At 39.6% G+C, this 21,732-nt stretch overlaps 4 protein-coding genes across 15 annotated transcripts in view; 3 read left to right on the top strand and 1 right to left on the bottom strand.

Moving 5' to 3' along the window:
- Positions 1-50: 50 nt before the first annotated feature.
- The window catches only part of LOC143895319 (peroxisomal acyl-coenzyme A oxidase 3), a 70,021-nt gene continuing 48,339 nt past the window's right edge, over positions 51-21,732 (bottom strand). Inside the window, exons 1-12 of one of the 6 annotated variants that reach the window (XM_077402384.1) lie at positions 4,586-4,747; positions 3,432-3,582; positions 3,223-3,345; positions 2,921-3,076; positions 2,705-2,852; positions 2,308-2,598; positions 2,056-2,219; positions 1,733-1,976; positions 1,424-1,657; positions 1,157-1,311; positions 650-943; positions 51-548 (exon numbers count right to left, since the gene is read on the bottom strand). In XM_077402384.1, the coding sequence (XP_077258510.1) occupies positions 459-548; positions 650-943; positions 1,157-1,311; positions 1,424-1,657; positions 1,733-1,976; positions 2,056-2,219; positions 2,308-2,598; positions 2,705-2,852; positions 2,921-3,076; positions 3,223-3,345; positions 3,432-3,560 (2,028 nt within the window). In that variant the 5' untranslated portion in view covers positions 3,561-3,582; positions 4,586-4,747 and the 3' untranslated portion in view covers positions 51-458. Of the gene's footprint in view, positions 549-649; positions 944-1,156; positions 1,312-1,423; positions 1,658-1,732; positions 1,977-2,055; positions 2,220-2,307; positions 2,599-2,704; positions 2,853-2,920; positions 3,077-3,222; positions 3,361-3,431; positions 4,205-4,585; positions 4,748-21,732 lie in introns of those variants that run through there. The other 5 variants (XM_077402380.1, XM_077402388.1, XM_077402373.1 and 2 more) reach the window with 5 other exon arrangements.
- Positions 4,178-14,432, top strand: Ir68a (Ionotropic receptor 68a). 6 transcript variants are annotated; one of them, XM_077402424.1, is made up of 11 exons: positions 4,178-4,266; positions 5,400-5,487; positions 5,625-7,593; positions 8,676-8,853; positions 9,136-9,278; positions 9,927-10,235; positions 10,616-10,721; positions 11,124-11,419; positions 11,657-11,992; positions 12,440-12,827; positions 13,247-14,432. In XM_077402424.1, exons 3-11 carry the CDS (start codon positions 7,526-7,528, stop codon positions 13,541-13,543), a joined length of 2,121 nt encoding a protein of 706 aa, XP_077258550.1. In that variant the 5' UTR covers positions 4,178-4,266; positions 5,400-5,487; positions 5,625-7,525; the 3' UTR covers positions 13,544-14,432. The 6 variants fall into 6 exon arrangements, with proteins under 6 accessions (XP_077258550.1, XP_077258542.1, XP_077258526.1 ...); XM_077402416.1 differs by having other exon boundaries at positions 4,178-4,302; XM_077402400.1 differs by lacking the exon at positions 4,178-4,266 and adding an exon at positions 4,545-4,561.
- Positions 16,076-18,471, top strand: Dhps (Deoxyhypusine synthase). Of its 2 annotated transcripts, none has more exons than XM_077402483.1 (8): positions 16,076-16,202; positions 16,479-16,615; positions 16,700-16,974; positions 17,052-17,270; positions 17,495-17,687; positions 17,771-17,874; positions 17,951-18,076; positions 18,260-18,471. In XM_077402483.1, exons 2-8 carry the CDS (start codon positions 16,510-16,512, stop codon positions 18,344-18,346), a joined length of 1,110 nt encoding a protein of 369 aa, XP_077258609.1. In that variant the 5' UTR covers positions 16,076-16,202; positions 16,479-16,509; the 3' UTR covers positions 18,347-18,471. The 2 variants fall into 2 exon arrangements, with proteins under 2 accessions (XP_077258609.1, XP_077258612.1); XM_077402486.1 differs by having other exon boundaries at positions 16,092-16,202; positions 16,487-16,615.
- Positions 19,000-21,732, top strand: part of Eip78c (Ecdysone-induced protein 78C) — a 78,564-nt gene continuing 75,831 nt past the window's right edge. The window contains exon 1 of the mRNA XM_077402448.1: positions 19,000-19,496. Coding sequence (XP_077258574.1) covers positions 19,408-19,496 — 89 coding nt within the window. The 5' untranslated portion in view covers positions 19,000-19,407. The remainder of the gene's footprint in view (positions 19,497-21,732) is intronic.

Raw genomic sequence — 21,732 nt, 5'->3', positions numbered from 1 at the left:
CCTAAAATATTATAAGAGTGATTAAGGGTGTTTAGAGTGTTCAAAAATGATTAAATTTTTTTACATTTTTTAATAATATATGTGTATAACATAATATAAACGATATTATATACATTAGTAAAACATGAACAAGATGTAAAAATCCTTAACAATATAACAATATAGGTATAAAAACTATATTCAGTTTACATACTAAAAAATTAACAATATGATATTAAACCATCAATTATCACATTAGAAGTGTAACAATAATTGATGTCGAGGCACTCATTTTTGCAACATATAAAAAATTATTTCAGTTTTTAAATATCAATATATGCACAATTCTGGACGAACGACATGCATTTGTACAATATTGTTTCAAGTTATTATGGATTTTGAAGATATTATTTTAAAGTCTTTAAATGTAAAAAAGTAGGAATAACACACTCGTATCCGTAAATCTCATGCCTCTAATATTACAATTTAGATCGGATTTCATTCCACCACGATGGTCGTTCTAAGTTCTCTTTGTCTTTAAATATCCATTCTTTTATGTGCTTGTATACCTAGTATAAAAAAGCATTTTTAATTTACATATTGAGAAAAGATAATTATTACACATATATAAATAATTTGATATAAATATAAGAGTGGCAGCAGTATATACCTCGCCATCAGACATTCCTAGAGCAGAATTAAGAACAAAATCTGGCGGTGCCAATACGTCAACTAGCGCAACAGCATCGTCGACTAAGTCTCTGCACAGCGTTATAATTCCTTTTCGCAAAAGATCGTCCATATTACTGTTAGAAGAGGCATAACCACCACTGTACAAATCTCCCAATCTCTTCTCCAATGTTATAGCTCCGAATAGAGAACACAGTTTTGTCAATACCTCTCTTTCGTTTTCTTTCCATTTTGGATCTTGTAAAAATTTAACAAAGTACAGCATTACGGCGTGCTGTAAAAAGAAATTAACCGTATTAATTCCATTCTATGGTAATGTTGTAAAATATATGCAAATTGATGCAAAGTATATTTATATCGTAAAAGATGCACGTGTATTTTTCATTAATAGTCTAGAATTTAAAGTTTAAATTTTAGTATAAGACAAATTGTTTAAAATATGTGTCGTTTCTTCTCTATTTTAGTTGTGTATAAATATCTTATTTACCTCTGCATATACGAGAGACAAGGTTCGGGCTAGAAACGTTTGGGAATTGTTTTTTACGTCAAAATCAGACATTCCGCTTGATTTGAGTTCCTTCATACATCGATGTGTTTTTTTCAAGTAATGACAAATCAACCATTTAAAAGCTAAGAGCAAATCTAAAATTAAGAAAATAACATATATTATAGTTGCAGTAAACCTAAGTCATTCATCAAACTAATAACTTTCAGTAGTACATTTTAATACAACAAAGAATCATTTTCATCGTACTTTCAGGCTTCAATACGCCTTCCACTGTAGTTTGATTAAATTTGGTCTTAAGTATTTGTTCTGCATTCACCAGGAAATCCGCAGAATTAAGGGGCGATGGCACGGGCTGTCCTTTAATCACATTAGCCCATTGATTTAACAACCAATTACTTGCTTGTTGAATAAGTACGTTGTTTTCACCCTCGTACGTACAATTCGCATCGTTTTCAGCTCTTATATCACCCAAACGAGACACTAATAATAAAACGATAATTAATTATAATTATAAAGATGTACACGTAATATATAAGACTGAGATTTCGCGCTTACTTTTTAAGTATCCATGCCCACCGCAAGATTCCCTGCAATCTTGAATCGCGTCACGCGCAATCCACGAACATAAGGGTTTCGTTGCGGAAGATAACGCGTGTATCTCCATTCCTCGATCGGCAATCGCGTCTCCATCTTCATTCGCGAAGCGACTTATTTGAAGATCATAGAGACTTTTGTACAACGTCAATGCAAATATTTTTACCGCATACGTTGCGGCTAAATGAGGAATGATTCGCCATTGCTAGAAACATACATATTTTGCATCAAATGTGATATTTTTTTTTCCGTTTAGCTCAAAGTAAAAATCCTGTTACGCGCACTTGCGTTTGATATTCTATGACCGGCAATTCATTATTCTCGGTAGGGCCGAACTGTTTCCTAACTGCGCAATAACGTATAGCAATCGTTAGTGCAAGGCTCATATAATGTCCACATATTCCAGTAATGCTGGCACGGCCTGCCGAGAGCGCACCCAATGACGAGCCTGCGTAGATAAAATGAAATTCAATGAAATCAATTACAAAATATGGCATATGGGTTTTGTCATATCAACGTTAATTCCTACCACCTACCATATCTTTTTCGTTCATCCTTTAGAGCGAGAACATACTTTCCATCCTCGCTGACATCCGCGGTGCGATTTAACAGGCAACTACGGGGTATAGAGTAATTGTCAAACATTAAGAATCCATTGTCTACTCCGTTAAGACCTATCTTTTCACCCATATCACCAACGGTGACACCAGCAAAAGGTAGATGAGTTTTCGGATCGCGAATCGGTACGATGAAAACGTGCAGGCCACGATTCACTCCGTCCGGTGTAATTAGCTGCGCAAATACGAGGGCGTGCGTCGCGCATTTTCCTAAAAATGACAGTGTATCGGAAAATATAGAAAGTTGTACTTAATTGATCAAATATCACTGCATCTTATTGTTAATCAAATCTATATCGACTAAAACTTGGCTTACCTAAACCACCTGCCCAACATTTTGCAGCTTCAAAATCGGGTGTATGAAGGATAAAACTTTTCGTCGCTACGTCATACGTCGCTCTGGTTCGCATGCCTTTCGCATTGGTCCCGTGAGAAATTTCAGTCAGCGCGAAGCAGGCGGTGTACTATATAAGCAATATCAACAAATTTTACAATAATAATTCACCAGACTGTGTCATACGTTTGTACGTACATTTCCAGTGCCAAATTCTGTTATGAGACGTTGATGTCGCTCGGTACCCAGCGTTAATAAGCTACTTGGTACCATACCATGCGAGATACTCGTTCTAATCGGTATCGACCCATCGTATTGAAAAATATACATGTAAGATTGAAGGTCACCCAGGGGCTAAAAAGATTATACAAAAATTTTCAAGTACAAAAATTCCAATATTGTTTCAAATACTCTTATACCAAAATTCATTTATTATCAACGATTGTACTTTATTATAATTATTATAATAATTTGTTGGATAAACGAATTGTCATAATTACATCTATGCCGTTCTCGAGAAGCACTTGGAACCGACTGTTGCAGCATCTTCGAAGATCGTCCAAATTCTTCGACGTAGACTTTCGAAACACTGGGTTGCTTTCGATAAGTTGCCACATTTTCTTCTAGACATTCGATCGCTAATTCAGTCACACGCGTTTACATCGATAGTACGGTTACCAGACTTAACACGTTACACTGATTTCGTTACCTGATACCGTATGCAATCCTCTCCCTCCAAAGATAACTTGAACGACTTCCAGTCGAACGTCGCTCGTTTCCTATAAGCGTCCAACGGTCCCCTCGGCAAATCCTTTATCAAGTTACTGGCGATCGACATCGCGCGTCTATCTCTCGCGAAACTAGAATTTTCGCAATAATTCGTCGTGGGTGAATAACGATTACAACGAGTCTTACCATTTGACATTAAGAACGACAACACACGGTTATTCGGCAGTCTCGGCATGATGCGAAAAAAATCGCTTTTATTTGAAATTTTAATTAATCACCGCGACGTCAATAATTGTGTGTCACGTTGACCATGCCGATTGACATCTGTGACCGCGGTCACCGCACCGGTGACTGGCGCTTTCGAAACTGTTTCGGAGGCGCTTGTAAAAAAAAAAAGACAAATATCATCCGACATAAAATTTCGAGACGGCAATCGACACACTTAGCAATCGTACATTATTGTCTTCTTATCGTTACGATAATGAAAATTTTCTACCGAGTACACGGTAGGACATATGTACACAAAACTGGACAAACGAAATACTAATGACGATATTGACGATCGACACGGTGGAATGGCAAATGGCAGAGTAGCAGCGCGTGAACCCGCGACACTCCGCACTCCGCGAGGGCTCGGCGAGGGGTCGGGGGATCGGAGATCGGATGCGTCTATCCATGCACGTGGACTAGAAACGAGCCGAGTAGGGCCGAGCACGCTCGGACTGGCTCGGAGTCACGTCGGAGTAGTGCTCGCGGCGGACGGAGTAAAACAGAAAAGCTGCGTGGAGCACCAGTGCGGAAAGTGCAATGCAATGGTGCAGCTAAAAAGAACAGAAACAGCGGCCTCGAATGTGCGCTCTCTCTCTCTTCTCTCGCGCGCGCGCGTTTTTTTCTTTCCCCAATTGATATATGTTACGCGCACTTGTATAGAATGAGTAACGAGTGATCCTAATAGCTGAACTACGTTACGTTCTCTTTTCGCACTTGAAACGAAATACTCATATAGGTATATGGAATATTCGACGTTGGAAAGAAAGAGGGGAAGGACGAACGCAAAGAACGGGATTTTGGGGAAGAGAAGAAAAGAGATCGAGGGAATAGAAAAATAGCGTGAGAGTCGTTGCATTTTCGCACCTCGCGGCTCGCGCACTTGTGTCCGTCGTCCGATGAAGTTAACAAGGTCCCGTCGCGCGATGTATCGATCCTGTCCGATTTCGTTTCGAAAGAGCGGGCGAGGATTCCGTTGCCTTGCAATGCGCACGTCCGGGCGAGTATAACGCGCGCCACGTTTCGCCGTACTCCACGCGACTCGACGACGACGGTGGACGTGGACGGGCTGAATAGCGGTCGGGTGGAGAAAGGGGGAGGGGGTCGGATTGCGAGGAGGTCCCGCGAGAATCCTGTAAAGTGGTAAACCGTTCGCGCGCGGCGGAGCGCAGACTGATGTTGATTATTCCGCGGTATTCGCGCGCAATTAGCGATTAGCGGGCTCTCGTCCTCGATTCGCGCGTGCACATTAAAACTGCACCAAACGCGTGCGCAGTGACACGTGCATCACACGTATCTCTTTGGTCACGTCACATGTATACTGTGGCCACGTTCCGTAACGCGCGCATTACGTATACCGCATAGATAAAATATGCGCGCATATATGCGCGTTACGGAACGCAGGATGAGTTATATCGTTATTACCGATAAGAGCAGTGTATGTACTGCTTATAACCGTTGCTTTATTGCTTATTTTAGCGGCCGGAGCGGAAAACCGTGATGAGGCACGGTGGGATTGGGTCTCGAATAACGAATCCTTATAATCACTCGAGAAACATATCGGTTCCGCGATTGCGCGAGGGCCGTGAAACGTGGCACTCTGGGCAGCCTTCGTTTTAATTTCTCCCCCTTCCTTTGTTATTCTTGTTTTTATGGATGAGATTATTTTATACTGTCGCAGAAAATGGAAGGAGCGATAATAATGAACGTCGAAACGCGAGGGAGCCTTGAATTGCGGACGTACCCGTCGGACTTCGGCGCACGTACTCGTGAGTAATATAAGCCGTATAAGAATGACGATTTTATTATTTATTCCGCGTCCTCTCTTCCCGCCGCGAGATTAGATCGCGCGGCGCTTTATTAGATAAGAGAAAACGAACGATTATATTCTTTTCGCTTGGCGTAGAGCGAGACATAGGCAAAAGATCTGGATGTCGATGAGCGGGATTTCTGTCTCTTGATCCGGACTTTGGAATTAGCGGGACTTTCACTCGAGGACGAGATGTCGGAATCTATATAGAGCGCCGTTCTAACGAGAGCCACGAGAGATCGTGTCAATCGTGTCGAAAAGGAGAGGATTTACTTCGACCAAAATCTGATCGACTAATGTGTTCATTTCTATCAATGGAGATTAACTTTAATCTCGATTCAATTTAATTTTTATTCTTTTTTTTATATAGTTCTAATAATTGGACAAAATTAAATTTCTAATTCCAGTAGTTCTAAGCAATGATCGATAATATTATCGTATATATGCAATACGTGTCGATATTTTATGTATCTCTGAGATGCATGTTACGCGATGCATTATGTATCGCTTAATAAATATTTTAAATTTTGCAAAAGTAACGATTCATGCTTCTGTTCGCATTATATATGTACAAGTGCTTATATAAAAATGAGATACATAATGAATATATATGTATAATAAATTATACAGCTATGACATTCATTAATGTGCAAAAGAAAAAAAAACAAGCTAGAATAAGCCTTACGATTACATGGTGTCTGATATAAAAGTCGACCACATCGAAGAGCTCGCAAAACACAATAATTTTCTTTTTTCTATTATGTTTCTTTTTACTATTCCCTGTTGCTGTTTCGAGTGTTATTTGTGAGCGGAATAAAGTTCTTGGATAAATTTTGTTATAAAAAGACACGGTGGTTAGTCTCGCGCGGAGCGAGACGCACCGTGACTTTTTTATGTAAAATAATCGAAACGTGTGTGTAAGAGTGCGACGATCACTGGCTACTTCTTTACGCAATACATTTTTAATTCGCTGATAAGCGTGGCTATATTCAAAAACAACAACAGATAATCTTGCTGACCTATTAGGAATAATAGAGCATTCGGTATACACGCTCGCTCGCATTTTTTACTCGAGTTTCTCTTTTTAAGGCTTTACGCTCTTTTTCTCTCCAATGGCGACACGTATAAGTTAAATAAACCGAGATTAAAGCTAATCTACGTTGATAGAAGTAAACATTAGTTATCGGGGAAACATTCGTACATCTGCAAAGTTCGACAAAGAAAATGTATTCGAATATGCCAGTAATTGCATGCTCGCAGTTACGTTTACGCACGGCGGCTTATAATCCGGTTTAATAACTACCGTATACTATCCGATCCAAAATTTTTCTTTTTTAATCATAATGATCATTTTTAGACACGAGCCTTTTTTGAGACTTGGGCCGATATTCATAGTCCGTTCTTATTTCAAGACCGTCTTAAGTAACGTCTTGAGATGCTAATACGCTCTGTGATTGGTTTATATAACATCTTAAGATTGTACTTAAGTCGGTCCTAAATATAAGATCCGATTATGAATACCACTCTTAAACTACGACTTTTTTTAGTACGTTAAAATATCAAAAATTGATTATTCAAATGTTTCGAGTATCAAAATAGGTTCGTATATATTTAAATGATCGCTATAATTAAAAGAAGCAAAATTTTGGATCGGATAGTATGCGTCAGCGTTGTTAAACTGGATTATAAGCAGCCGTGTAAGCGTAGTCCAATGACGCTCTAATAAGTGAAATAACTTATTCAAAGCAAAGCGTTCGCTTCGACGCTCGCTGCGTCAATGTTGGTTCGACACGGTCGACTTTTGCGAGGAATTATGCATGACTACCGGCAATCCGGATTGTAAACACACGTGCCCGCAATGAAGATCATCAAGAATTGAAATCGCGAAAGAGTAAAGGGAGCGAGGGCTCTCCAAGAGATCGATAGTTCAATACTTTAATACGAGCGAAAGATTCTCTTCGACGAGCCGCGCGCCCGGACAAACGACCCTCGAAATAATGCGTTCTGCGACAATAACGGTGGCTGTTGTCCTCTTTTCGCAACTCGCCCGCATCAGTGCCGAAAGGTAGGACTGCAATAATCGTACAGATTTCGACACACAAGAGCGTATTTTCCCGGTCAATACAAAAGGTTTAAAAAAAAAGGATATTAAGAGCAACACGCGAGACGCGGTGCAGCATGCTTTTATTTTAGGACTGAATTATGAACGTCATTGTGCGATTTCTCATTTCTGCTATTGTCAAAATAAAATCTAATACGCAAATTGTGCGAGCGGTATAACAATAGATTCGCAGCAGATTTGCTCAGATATCGCAATAGATCCGATATATCACCTGTGTCCGCATTAAACTCGCGTTTTGACTGCCTCAGATCTACCGATGTAATCTGATGACTGCGGATCGTCACAAAAACCGAACAGAATCATTTTGTAAGAATTTTAACTGGAATGCATCATTTTTTTTTTTTTAATGGTCACGAAACGGCAAATTTTTTGCAGTCAATCTGCCATTATATTCTGTTAATTGATACTGTTATATTTATGCTGACTATCGACAAAATTTGCAGCAGACACTTTCAAAATCTCGACAGATTCGGCTATGCGAGAATAAAATAATCTGATTCTTTTATGAAGTAAATTATTCTCGCATTACAAAAAGTCGCTAAAGTAGGGGAACGGAGCAGAATAGCTCCGGACAATGGGTAGCCCAGGACATTATTGAAATTCAAGTATACCGCGTATCTACGGCCATTGTTTAAACATTCTAACATGCTCATGTTCTTCTGCGTATCGCTACCCGTTGTTCCCGCTATAATAATAAAACATATGCTTCTATGGATATCGAAAAATTAAAAACTGACTGAGAGAAACGATTCGAAATCGATTGATCTCGAGATTCTCGAGGAAGAATGATGCGAGAGTCGTTGAAGAAATGTGAAATTACGAGGCAATGCGCGATTTTATCTTATTGCGTGTTGCTAATGCTTTACAGTTTTCGCTCTTAAAAAAGCGATGTATACATTTCGATACTCGCATCTAATTGTTACGCCTTTTTCTGTGGTGCTAGTTATTCATGCCGATGAACAACGTTGCACGCGTGTAGTCGAATTTATTGAATAAAGCAAACTGTTCTTATGCACGTATTGCAGAAGCTTGGAAAGACTGCGACGGTGCGAACGCAAAGCGAACGGTCTGAAATCGGTGGTCGAACAAATCGTAGAGGAGATCGCCACGCACAGCAACTGCATAGTTTTCGTTACCGATCCGGCTTATCGTCGACTAATCGATGTGCGTGCCATCGAAATATCTTCCTTCTTGAGATACGATGTAAGTATTGCGATTAAAATATTCCGAGCGGAAGTTTTCGTTCACCGTATGATTTTAATAAAATTTATAGTTAAATGTTTATTATAGTTAAATTTTAAAGGTAAATGTTTGAAACTTAATTAATTCCGCTCAAGTCAACTTGTCAGTTAAAAGCTGATCGTTCTTGCTCTTATTTCGCATCTAATCAGATTCGATAACGAGACGGCGTTGTTTTATCATATAAACATTTATGATAAAAGCAATTTTATCATACATATTTTTGTCGCTTTTTTTTCTTCTCAGATCGCCGTACGCGATAACGAAAAGTTTTCACCGCCGAGGAAAAAAATAGCAAGAACACTTCAACGAGTCAAAGGTTGCGATGCATATGTTATACTAATCAGCAATGGGCTGCTAACGTCACGATTCCTGCAATATGTCGAAGGGTAAACGATCGTGACTGCGTGAAATCAAGAATACAGACTTACTAACAATTATTGTACCAATTATGTTAGTCATTAAAGGAATTATAATGATTTTATGTTTGTCTATCGGAGAGTGCTCAGTTGTCATAAATAATTCAACAAGTGATAAGGACAAAATTAGCTTTGAAAGCCAAACGCGATTAGTTGCGCGTGTTAATGTTTTGTAACATTTAATTAGTAATTCAATACAAAGTTTATAAATTGTACGTTTCGGCTCTACCTTGAAACGTACATTTTATAACTTTATATTGAATTATTTCTTTTGACTTTCAAAGTTCACTTTTTCCTTGTTACTTGTTAATTTTAACATCTTCAGTTAATTATCCATTTATTTCTAAATATTTCTAAGTAATTCAATACGTGTGCGCTACTTGAAAAATGTGTAAATTGAAAATTAATAAGTAACATTAGACTTCTTTGCATGCGCTCTATCAAATTATTTTTATTATAGAATCGCCGAATTATTTCTAAGGTCTTGATTTTACTTTCTCCAAGATATTCGGCGCTGTAACTTGTATCCTCATATTATTGCCGGGGCTTGTATAATTAAATGTTTATCCTTTTAATTTCTTTCACATACGCTCTGAATCGCTCTTACGCCCTCCGCAGAGAACGTCTGATCAACACGCGCGGTTACTTCTTACTTCTGCACGACAATCGGCTGTTCAGGCCCGAATTGCATTACATCTGGAATCGAATTGTTAACGTGGTGTTCATACGACGATACAACACATACAATTACCGTTCGGGTGAACAAATTACCGTGGAACAAATCGATCTCAATACCGTCTCTTATCCGTCGTATACCAGAGACTTCACGACGATCAAGTACATCGATACGTGGCGGAATGGCAAATTGCGTTACGGTAACAATCACTACGTACCGAAAACTACGGACCTTCGTGGCATGAGTTTGCGGTTAGTACGTAACATTTGTCAATAAATGCATGCAAATTTTAATGAGGCTCATAATTCTCGGGATTTTTGCGAGACTTGTTTCGCACATTATAACTTCGGACTTGAAGATAACTTTGCAAATTAAGAAAACTGTATACAAATTGTGATTTACCTCAAATATCTTTTTTAATATTTTTTAATGAAGAGCTTGGAACACGCATGATAAATTCCAATAATTATCATTATATAATTGGCTCTCAACATATATTTATTCGAGAAAGAAATATTGCTTTAGTAGAATTTTGTAACTTTAAGTTTCTAAATTTTATCGCAGAGTGAAAAATCTAATTGATCTATTTCAGTCCTATAACGTTGGATTAATTTTCCAACAAAACTTGTAGAATTGCAGTTTTCGAACATATACCGGCCGTGACGGAAGCATCGCGAGATTACTACCAACAAAGTACAACAACTACAAGTCCTAAGGCTTTGGGTATCGAATTCGAAGTGCGTATTAAAGCCACAAATAAAATAGAAAAAAGAATAAAAATAAAAACTAAAATTAAAAACAATAATTATAAAAAGTATCAAACATGATGTCAACAAAATTTAAATTAGCAATTATTTATTATAATATAGATAATACGCTCGATTTTGCAAGAAGAGGATAGTGGGCGACAACAACGAAATGTGCAACTAAATCCCAGCTGATTTATACATATAACGGAATATAATTAATCAATTACTCTGTTAGATATTAATTTTTTATTTCCTTTATCGCAAACTGGTCTAAAGTTTCAAATGTCTAAATACAAATTGTCTCTCGCCTTATTTTCGTCTTATTGTTTTTTAGATTAATTTAGATAAAAAAATTAGAGATCTCGGTTGACGGAAGGCTCATTGTTTCAGTTAATTCGAGTCATAGCAAGGGCGATGAACTTCAAAACGAATTACTATATGCCTGCTAACATCGAGAAGGAGAGATGGGGACGATGGGGTCACGAGGGAGATAACGATAGCTACACGGGCCTAATCGGCGAGGCGATTGCCGAAAATGCTGATTTTTTTCTCGGAGATCTACATTATACGCTATATCATCTGAATTATTTCGACCTATCCACACCGTATAATGCGGAATGCCTTACCTTCTTAACGCCGGAAGCTTTAACCGATAATTCATGGAAATTACTGATACTACCTTTCAGGTACGTTATCACAATACGCTCATTGTACGAATAATCATTTATTGAAAAAGATGTTAAAAGAATTAACAGAGTACACAAGACTGCAATTAACCAAAATGACTAGCAAATATTCCTTTAAACTTTTGCCAAATGAATATATATTTCAGAAAAGTTTCAGAAAAACGGTTTATTCCTTTAATCTTTTTGCACGTATCTCTCTCTCTCTCTCGCGTAACGTTACATTTTTCACATTTCAAGGCTGAACGCGTGGATAACGCTTCTTTGCACCCTATTGTTGGCCGGCGTAGCTTTCCACGTGTTTGCGGTGTTCTATCAGAAATACGTAGACTCGCGTGAGTCTGTGAAACACGACAAATTGGACGCGTACGACAGTATGAAGGGTCTGTATCTGTTCACCGAGCTCCAGAACAGCGTGCTGTACACATACAGTATGTTACTCCAAGTCTCCCTACCGCGTTTGCCGAACGCCTGGACTGTGAGGGTCTTCATCGGCTGGTGGTGGATCTACAGCATCCTGGCAGCCGTAATTTACCGCGCCAGCATGACGGCGACCCTGTCAAAGCCTGCCGCCAAGTACGGTACACACGATGATATTTACAGAATGTGTATAAAGGATCTCGGATGTGTTCTTCTCGTCGTAGATTTGAAATTTTCTTGACGGAAACGTCGAGGCGTTTGCACACATTCGAATTATTATTAACGCTCGGAAGTAAAAAATTGCAAACTCAGGACAGTATTTACAGTCCGATTTTATATTTAAGATCTTAAATCGGGTCGTAAACGGTGTTAATACTTCATCCAGCCAATGAAACGACTGTACGGCGGCTCGAGATAGTATAATATATATATTTAAGACGATTTTTTAAATATATATATAAGATCGGATTAGGAATACCGCGGCTTTTAATAGACAACAAAGTCGTATTTTTTATTAGTTAATTGAATTAATATCGAATTAAAGATATAGTCCCGTTCTGTCATGTCCAGCAGTTAACGCCATTTATTTATTTGTCACCGCAGAGTAACTATCGATACTTTAGCGCAGTTGACGAGATCGTCGCTAGCGGTAGGAGGATGGAACGAAGAGGGGAAAGAGTTTTTCCTCACCTCGTCGGATTTGCACAGTCTCGAGATCGGCAATAAATACGAGTTGACGGAAAACGAGGAGGATGCGATCGATCGAGTGGCGAACGGGAGGTTCTGTTACTACGAGAACTCATATTTATTGCAACACGCTCGCGGAAGGCGGATATTCGAGAAGCAAGATGATCGGCAGAATATGAGCGAGAAAAACACTGAATCGTCAGTAAAATACAATCTACATATTATGGAGGAATGTTTCGTCCATATGCCGATCGCGTTAGGGATGGAAAAGAATTCTCCGCTCAAGCCCCACGTGGATTTATGGGTATACTTTGCTTGACGATATTAAAGAGTAATTAGCTGCGGGGGGGAATTATTGCGAACGCAGCATGCTGAGAAACACGAGAAGTGCTCTTCTATAACAAATATTTTTATCCAAATAATTTTATTTATCAAAACATACAAATATAATATTTTTGTTCTCAGCGCCAAATCTGACGAAGTAAAATTGTTCTTTTATTATTTGAAATTAAATTAAATATCAAATAAATTTTATTTATATACACTTAGAACGCTATATATACAGAAAATTTATCTTTCGAAACACAGAAGATTTTTTAATTCAGTTAAATTAACACGTTAAATATCAATTTTTAACGTCACGATCTCATCGATCATGACTTTTTGTCTTGCTTAGGTTTTCATAAAATCAGGTTATTTAGCATATTTTAATTCGCATTTTAGGTGAGGCGGATGACAGAAATCGGTTTGGTGCGCAAATGGTTGAGTGATGTCATGGAATGGTCAAAGATCAATGAGGCACGGCAAAGATCAAAATCCGAGATCGCGTTAGTAGATCTACCCAAGTTATACGGCGCTCTTATTGCTCTCGGGATCGGTTATCTCCTCAGTTTTCTAGCTTTATTCGGCGAAATTCTGCACTGGAAATATGTTGTCTTAAAAGATCCGAGATACGACAAATATAATCTCGATGCACTTTATAGAAGCAATAATAAACCTAAGAAGAATAAAACTAATTAAAGCAATTACTCTTGCGTTTATTCTGTAAATGTAGCGAGTCAATAAGAAAAAAATACGCGTCACTTTAAGTCTTCGTTAAATATATATTATGTTCTCTTAAGTGTATATATTTTCGTATTGGATAGATCATATTTATAAATGTTATTACAAATGTTGCATTTTATTTCAGTACTGTTTAATATTTCAAAATAATTCCACACCGTGTTATTTCGACTCTGCGACATTATATATATCCGCTCAGCTATCATGGAGCGTGTATTATTATTAAGTATGACATAATGACTGCCAAGAAAAATATTTGGAGCAACTGTTTGGAGAAAGTCTAAGAGACATATGTGAACTTTTAATAAACATAAATATATTGATATTTTGTTTAAATCTTGCTAATAGTTAAGTCAGTTAACTTAATTTGTTTCTAATTGCGATTTTAGTAATCAAACATTTAGATTAAAGGTATACATCTTGGCCCATATTCTCAACTCTCTTTTTATCGATAAAAGCGCGCATTTATTTTTGAAGTGCTATAATTCATGTTACATATAATACATATACTACAGCATCTCAAAAATAAAAGCGCGCTTTTGCGCTAAAAAAGAGTTGAGAATATGAGTATTTGTCTACATTTTTTCAAGTTAAAAAATAAGATGTAAAACGAGGATAGAGTCAAGGAAAGCTAATCTACATTGGTAGAAATGGTTATGAGTGGATTGACTTTATTCAACAATTACTGCTTTATTGAGCATTATAGAAAAAAATGATTCAGTACTTTTTGACTCATTGACTATTGGGATTTAATTGCGGTTTTTCCCCAATCTCATACTTATGCGAGAAAATATAAAGAAGATAGCTCTTTGAGGCAAATAAATAAATATATATATATATATATATATATATATATATATATATAATCATTTTATATGTTACCTTATTTCACCATTGCAATGTGGTCAGTGTTGACCACTTATACCTTTAATGTATCCAATCTTCTTCGGGCCAGACTGGACTTATCTTTGTCGCTTCTGGTCATATGCAATCTGGTCACATTTCGACCAGATCAAAAAGAAGAAAAATTCTTTGTTTCTGTCTCGCACAACAGCAAATGGCGAAACAGAATGTCAGGGGCCAAGTAGAACTGCTACGATGAGCGCGAGCGTTACGATTAACATTACGATAGATTTATTATATAGATGGCCATGGACCTTTTCGCAGACGCGGATAGAGACCTTCTAATCAGAGACTGGCCGTAAGAAGGCCACTTTTAATTGGTTCGTCATTTTTTCTCAAAAGTAAAAGAAAAGAAAGAAAATATCCTTCTCTCTCGCAGGGCAGAAGGATGGTTAGTCTCTTGATTATAGGGTCTGTACAATAGACGCGGACGACTTGACGGAAAGTCGCAGAGCTGCCGCCGAGCTGCCGCTTATGTTATTCGGTTACGCTCGGACTTTTTAAGATGCTAATTGTTTGTATGCGTAAAAGATTAATAGTCAATCGACACTTTTGCACTTCTCGAGGCACAAGCTATTATATATTTTCCGTCTCTCACTAAAGATAAATAATCCGCACATTTACTTATCTTTTGCGATTTTTAAATGTAATGATTTAATGATTATGAGAATATTCCATTAATACTTGCTTCTTTTTAATCTTTCAATATAAATTTAAAGAACTAAAAAGATTATACATTTATATTTCCGATGTAATATATAATAAAAACTTTAATTTTTTTAATTTTCAGATCTTGAACGTTTTAAACGATCAATTAACACATATCTATTTCTAAATATCAGATATTTACTTATCTATTTAACTGCAATCTCTTGATATTTAGATTACCGTTTATTCTCAAAAAACCGGTTTCTATTATTTTATATATCAAGATAAAAACGTTAGCGTATCATTCAAAAATCATTTTAGATGTAAGAATCGGAAAATATTTTTTGGAAAAGAAATATATTGATCGCGTTACGACCATTTTCTGATTTTTTTTTTAACTAATAAATTTGATAGAATTTTACATTATTAAAATCGAGACTACAGGATATGGTAAAAATTTAGACATTGATTATTCTAAATTTAGGTGCGTTATCAATAATTATCACATATCGTTGAGTGCAAGTGTCATGAATTTCCTGTTGAATGTATATTTGTAAGAGCTTTATTCATCTGAAGAGGGTCCGAATTTGGACCGAAACGTCGTTTTATCTATTAATAAATTTGCCAGTTATGGTCAAGAGGAAGTGTGTTACATATGCATATTTAAAAGTTATAAATATAATTAAATAAAGATTTATAAATGTGACGTAGGGCATCGGCGCGTGTCGCAGCATATCCCCTCCTGCTGGGTAGTTCGGACACGAACCATTAGCACGGACGCAAACCGTGTGCAGTGCACATGAACCAAATGACCGACAGTTTCGAAAAGTGGATGTAGCACGGACACGAACCACCAAAGACCGACAATATCGAAAAGTGCCGGTGGATGTATATACATAGCATTACACACGAATCGACTAATCAGAGTCGACTATTCCCTTCTCTCTGCCTCCGGCGAAAAGTGGATGTGACTCGTAGTTCCAATTTCTGAAAGTGGATGTGCGGCGCTACTGTACGGCCTAGCGCCTAGCAAAAGCGTCTCAAAAAACGCAGGTTATTTTGACAGGTTAGGATCAAATCTTGCGTTAAGATAAATTAATGACAACGCGTAGTTAAATACACGCGTACCGCTCATATATTATTTTTCTCGAAAGCTACTGCTTGATTTAAAATGTTTTCCGCACTTTTTACTAACTTCTTATAAAGAATCAGTTTGCCGGTTATACCATATGATTTGGTAGATGTCTCACATAGAGAATATATTTTATTAATACTTAATCATTAATGATATGATCAGCACACATGCACCCAGCAATTTCTTATACTATGATTAATTTTTAAGATTTTAAGATTACCAGAAATATATTGCCGTTATGGGTGACGCAGAAAAAAAGCAGGATTTACAAGAGCAAGAGTTGGCAAAGAATGCCGTCTTGGTTTCCACCAGTTCTTTGTCGCCTTATACAAATCCAGTAAAAGGTATCTACTTTCCATTAATACTCGTCACTACCGTTACTATTGTCGTAAAAAGTATAAACAATAATGAGAAAATTGTACGTATAGGTTATGATTTTAATAAGGGGATCAACTATCGCGAACTGTTCGCGACCATGGCAAGTTGTGGATTCCAAGCCACAAATTTTGGACTAGCGATCGAAGAAGTGAATCGAATGCTGCGCCAAAGGAGCATACTTCTCACGGAGGATCAACTGGATGAGTCGGAAGAGGATGAATTTATTAAAAGGAAATACCACTGTACAATATTTCTGGGCTATACGTCGAATATGGTGTCCAGTGGCATCAGGGATGTTATAAGATTTCTTGTACAACATAAACTGGTAGGATACGTTTAACGGTTTTATTTAATAGATATCTTTTTGTACTTTTTTTGCGACTTTAGACAGACGTTCCGTAGGTAGATTGTCTCGTCGCCACAGCTGGTGGAGTGGAAGAGGATTTCATAAAATGTTTGGCGCCCACGTATGTTGGCAGCTTCTACTTGGACGACAGAAAGCTCAGGGAAAATGGACTTAACAGAACGGGAAATTTATTGGTACCGAATGATAATTATTGTCTGTTCGAGGATTGGCTAATGCCGAAGTTAGACGCGATGCTGGCTGAACAAAAGGCGAAGGTAAAGCCGTCGTTGTAATTACAATTACAGGTCTGTTTTTTATTGCCGAACTGGATTGCATTAGAACTTTCCTTCTCGTTTTTGCCAAATTGCATATATCTATTTCATTTTAAGTACGGAGAGTGCGTACGCTAGTTCAGCAATAGAAAACAGACCCTGTGATTGTGAATTAGACGCGGTACGGCGTGCGTTTTTTTTATTCCTACGATTGAATTACTTTTCAGGGCACTTCATGGACCCCGTCTAATATGATAGCTAGACTCGGCGAGGAGATCGATCATGAAGATTCGATCTACTATTGGGCCGCGAAAAATAAAATCCCGGTGTTTTGCCCGGCATTGACCGACGGTAGTCTCGGGGATATGATGTTCTTCCATTCGTTCAAAAATCCAGGACTCGTCCTTGACATTGTCGCCGGTTGGTTTTAACTTATATCCGACGTAACGTTCACTTGTCTACGTATAACGCGTACGAATCGATGAATCTTCAATCTTCTACAGATGTCAAGAGGTTAAACAGGATAGCTATGAAAGCGGTGAACAGCGGTATGATAATCGTCGGAGGTGGAGTGGTGAAGCATCACATCTGCAATGCTAATCTCATGGTGAGACGGTAACTCTATTTGGCGCGTTGTCCCGGCGTGTTTGCAGTCGCGCGACGGTAACGGTACTTTATTTTAGAGGAACGGCGCGGACTACGCCGTTTTCATCAACACCTCTTCGGACTTTGACGGCAGCGACAGCGGCGCCCGGCCCGAGGAAGCGATTTCTTGGGGAAAAATTCGTAAGGACGCCGATCCTGTTAAGGTAATCGCGTTACCACTATTGATTTTCAATTTAGTGGTTTATTCGGTAAACGTTAACGATATCGTTACGTGCTTCGCGCAGCTTTTCTACGGTACATTATATCTGCGCAAAGCACGCAACGATGTTGATTAACGTTTACAGAATAGGCTTCTTTATCAAGTGACATCGCTGCTTCTGTCTCAGGTGTGCGCTGACGCTACTTTGGTATTTCCATTGTTGGTGGGAGAAACTTTTGCAAGATTTCATCATTCGGGGAAGATAGGGGATTAAGAATAAGTAAAGACAATATTTCATTTACGACGCGGATAAGATGTACAGGATATACCAAAAGTAACGTAATAATTATAATTGTCTACACACTCATGTATACAGTCATAAATATTAAATTTGTATAGAAAAAAGAAAAAAAACTTTTAATTCTGGGATTATTTATTCAAGCGTTTGAAAGTAATGCAATATCTGCAAGGGGTAGCTTTGTCGAGTAATGTTGTCGCTTTATATCGATATCTATACGAAATATCGATACTACATCTATATTTACAATATCGTACTTATAATTATTATTTTATCTATCTAAAAAGGATCTATTTTCACTCTTTTTTCATATATTCTTCGTAAAACATATTCTCCAAAAATATCGACATTTTACATTAAATATTGAAAGCCGGATTTAAGTGCCGAAAGTTTGTCGGAAAAATCGGGATCATTCCGAGGGTTTCGCTCGGGAGAGATTCGCGTCCCTCGGCGCGACCTCGGCCTCGGGAACGGATCGCGGGGCAGGCGCGTCGCGACGCCTGCGCGACGGCGACAGGTGCTCGGCGGCGCAGGGCGCAGGCCGCGCAGGTTTGCCAGGCATCGCGGCGCCCCGCGGCCCCGCGGCCGTGTCGCGAGGCGAGGGGGCGGTAGGGGTGGCGGGTGGCGGCGCCGTTTCGCCAGTTGTTACCCGTAAGCCCGCGCTCGCGGACGACGGGCCGTGAAACCAGCCCCCGATCATCCCCCGTCGCACGGCTCTCGAGCTCCCTCGACTCGGTGATTTCTGCCCCCGTCCTCCCCCTTCGTCCCCTCCACCCGCGCGGGAACCGGACTGCTCCGGGGTAACGCTCGGTCCCACCCCCTCCCCCACTTCCTCGCTCGTTGATCGTCGTCGCGGTCGACCTCCTCGCGCGGCTCGTCGCCATCGTCGCGCTCGTCGCGGTCGCGCTGCCCCGTTCCTCGTCGTCCGTTATCAACCCTCCCGTCCATCCTTCGCTCGCTCGCCCCTCTTCCCCCCCTTTCGCGGGTTATCGCGTATCGCACAGCGGTGGTGGTGGTGGCCGTCATCGGTATGAACGATGATGGACGTGGAGGAGACCAACGCGGCGTCCACCGCGAGCTCCTCGCCGAGACCTTCCAGCCCCGCCGCGGACTCCACTTTCGTCAGGTGAGAGAATTTTGCAGTGCACACATACACGCATATGTATACATACACATATATGTGTATACGTACGTGTATATATACGCGTGTATACGCGCACGTTGGAACGATAGAGAGGAAGAGAGGAAAAGAGAGAGAAATAATTCGTGTAATTTCGGCGGTTTCGGATTCGGCGATCCGCATCCGCACGCGAAAACGGCCCTTCCCCCCCCCCTCGCGGCGTAAGATTCAGTTTCTCGTACAGCGCTGGAAATTGAACTCGTACCGAATTTATACGGCGCGCACATGCGCACACGCGCGCCGCGCGCCGCCTCCAGAGTCCGCGTAGGTTTCTCGACGAATTTGACCATGTCGCTTCCCTTCCCCTCCGGACGATCGCTAAGCAACTTACGCGAACGTTACGTTGGATTAACACGGTAAAGTGTAGCCCTGATTGCGAACGCGAGTTCGTCAAATATACGTCGCAGATTGCGCGTCTCTCGCGCGAATAAAGACGCTCGCTTTCGAATTTTTGAGATCTTTTTCTCTCTCTCTCTCTCTCTCTCTCTCTTTCTCTCTCTCGCGATAGTATTCCCACGCGGAGAGAATTTTCGTTATTTCTACTTCGTTCTTGAATATATTTCAGGTACATTTGTCTCGAACATTCGTCCTGGAAGGCAAGTTAAGGGTAGCTTCGAAGAGAGTCCGAATCGGGCCGATTATTTCGCTCTCGCATCGACGACGACGGCGGCGGTGGCGGCGGCGGTGGCGGTGGCACACACGGCCTTCGTGTGTGCGACGAGCGCGATATCACGGTGGTTGGACGGCGGAAATACACGGGTCCGCGTATTCGCGGGATCGGGGTATACATCATACACGCGCGGGCGCCGATTAATAATGCACGCATTAAGTGCACCGCCACCCCCGGCCCTCAGCGTCCCCCAGCGTCCGCTAGTCCGCGCGCGCTCCTTGCTCCTTCTCCATTTCTGTTGATTTAAAAATGCAGGTGACGGAGCACAACGGAGCTATCGAGGCGCGCCGCCGTGAATACCCGATCTCTCTCTCTCTCTCTCTCTCTCTTTTTCTCTCTCGAGGTTACCTCGAAGACGAGGGTCTCCGTTTCTTATGTCGGTCCATGCCGGAATTCGGGGAAAGCGAATTTTAAGGCGGAGGAAATTCAATTCGGACCGCGTCGCTCGCGGATTCCGCGATTAGATCACCGAGTCTTACGGTGAGTTCCGTAACTGAAAGCAACTGATGCAACCCTTCGTCGAGCTTCGAATCCCGCGGACGCGTGGAAACGATTCTTCGTTTGTAACAATGCGACAAAGCGGACACGTGAATTTATCGAGATTACAGGCAGCTTCCGTCCTCCGTTTTTCGATCCATGATAACTTCTCAATCGAGAAGAAACTGCGAGTCGTCTCGATAAATGTCGAGATTTTTGCAATCGTGATCCGTAGATCTTAAAAATATAATCTTAAAAAAATGTCCTATAAATATTTTAAATATTTGAAATTCCTCGTTAATATGTATTTGTCAAGTTATTGATTCGATAAGTGTAATTGAGTCGGTTAGAATATAGAAAGGGGACACATGTGACAAAATCATATGTGTATTTGAGAAAAACAAAAAACTGTTTTATGAGCAATGTAAATTTTTCACAGTAAATTTTAGACGCTACTTTGCTCCCGTAAAGTATAAGTTTTCACTTTTAAAGTTATATTTAAACATTTTGCCTATCTATATATATATATTGTAGAGCAAGGATCCATTGATTCAATGTCGGTCAAAATGTCACATGTCCCCCTTTCTCTGTTCTCACTGGTTCAATTGTTCCAATTGCGCGAAAATTGTTTATAATTTCTTTTCATACCGTGTTTGCTCGAATAAATAAAACGACCGGCCACATAAAAGCTGAATAACATGGACTAATCATAAATCAATGCTAATTAATTCAGCGCGCATGGTAGCGCGGAATTGGGCGGATTTATTCTGCAATTATACCGTAAAAGGCCTATGTCTTTAGCATTTTCTATTGAAACGAAAATCGGAGGAACGTGCGAAGCGTTTGTTTCGTCGGCCTTTCTAATTTTTAACGTACCTCCGTGGCTATAAATTGTAAATTAAAATCCTATTGAAGTCCGTCTTAATTTAACCGAAGACAGTTTCGCGTATGCTTGTTGTTAATCTAATTTAAATAAATGTGATATTATAACTTAAATAACAATAACAATAATTTCGCAATGTTATCACTGAATCT

The sequence above is a fragment of the Temnothorax americanus genome, unplaced genomic scaffold (genome assembly GCF_048541705.1).
Source record: "Temnothorax americanus isolate GAGA-0224 unplaced genomic scaffold, ASM4854170v1 Scaffold1, whole genome shotgun sequence".
In the NCBI taxonomy this organism is placed as follows: domain Eukaryota; kingdom Metazoa; phylum Arthropoda; class Insecta; order Hymenoptera; family Formicidae; genus Temnothorax; species Temnothorax americanus.
The sequence above is the reverse complement of the archived record's forward strand: the minus strand, read 5'-3'. Positions and strand labels throughout refer to the sequence as shown.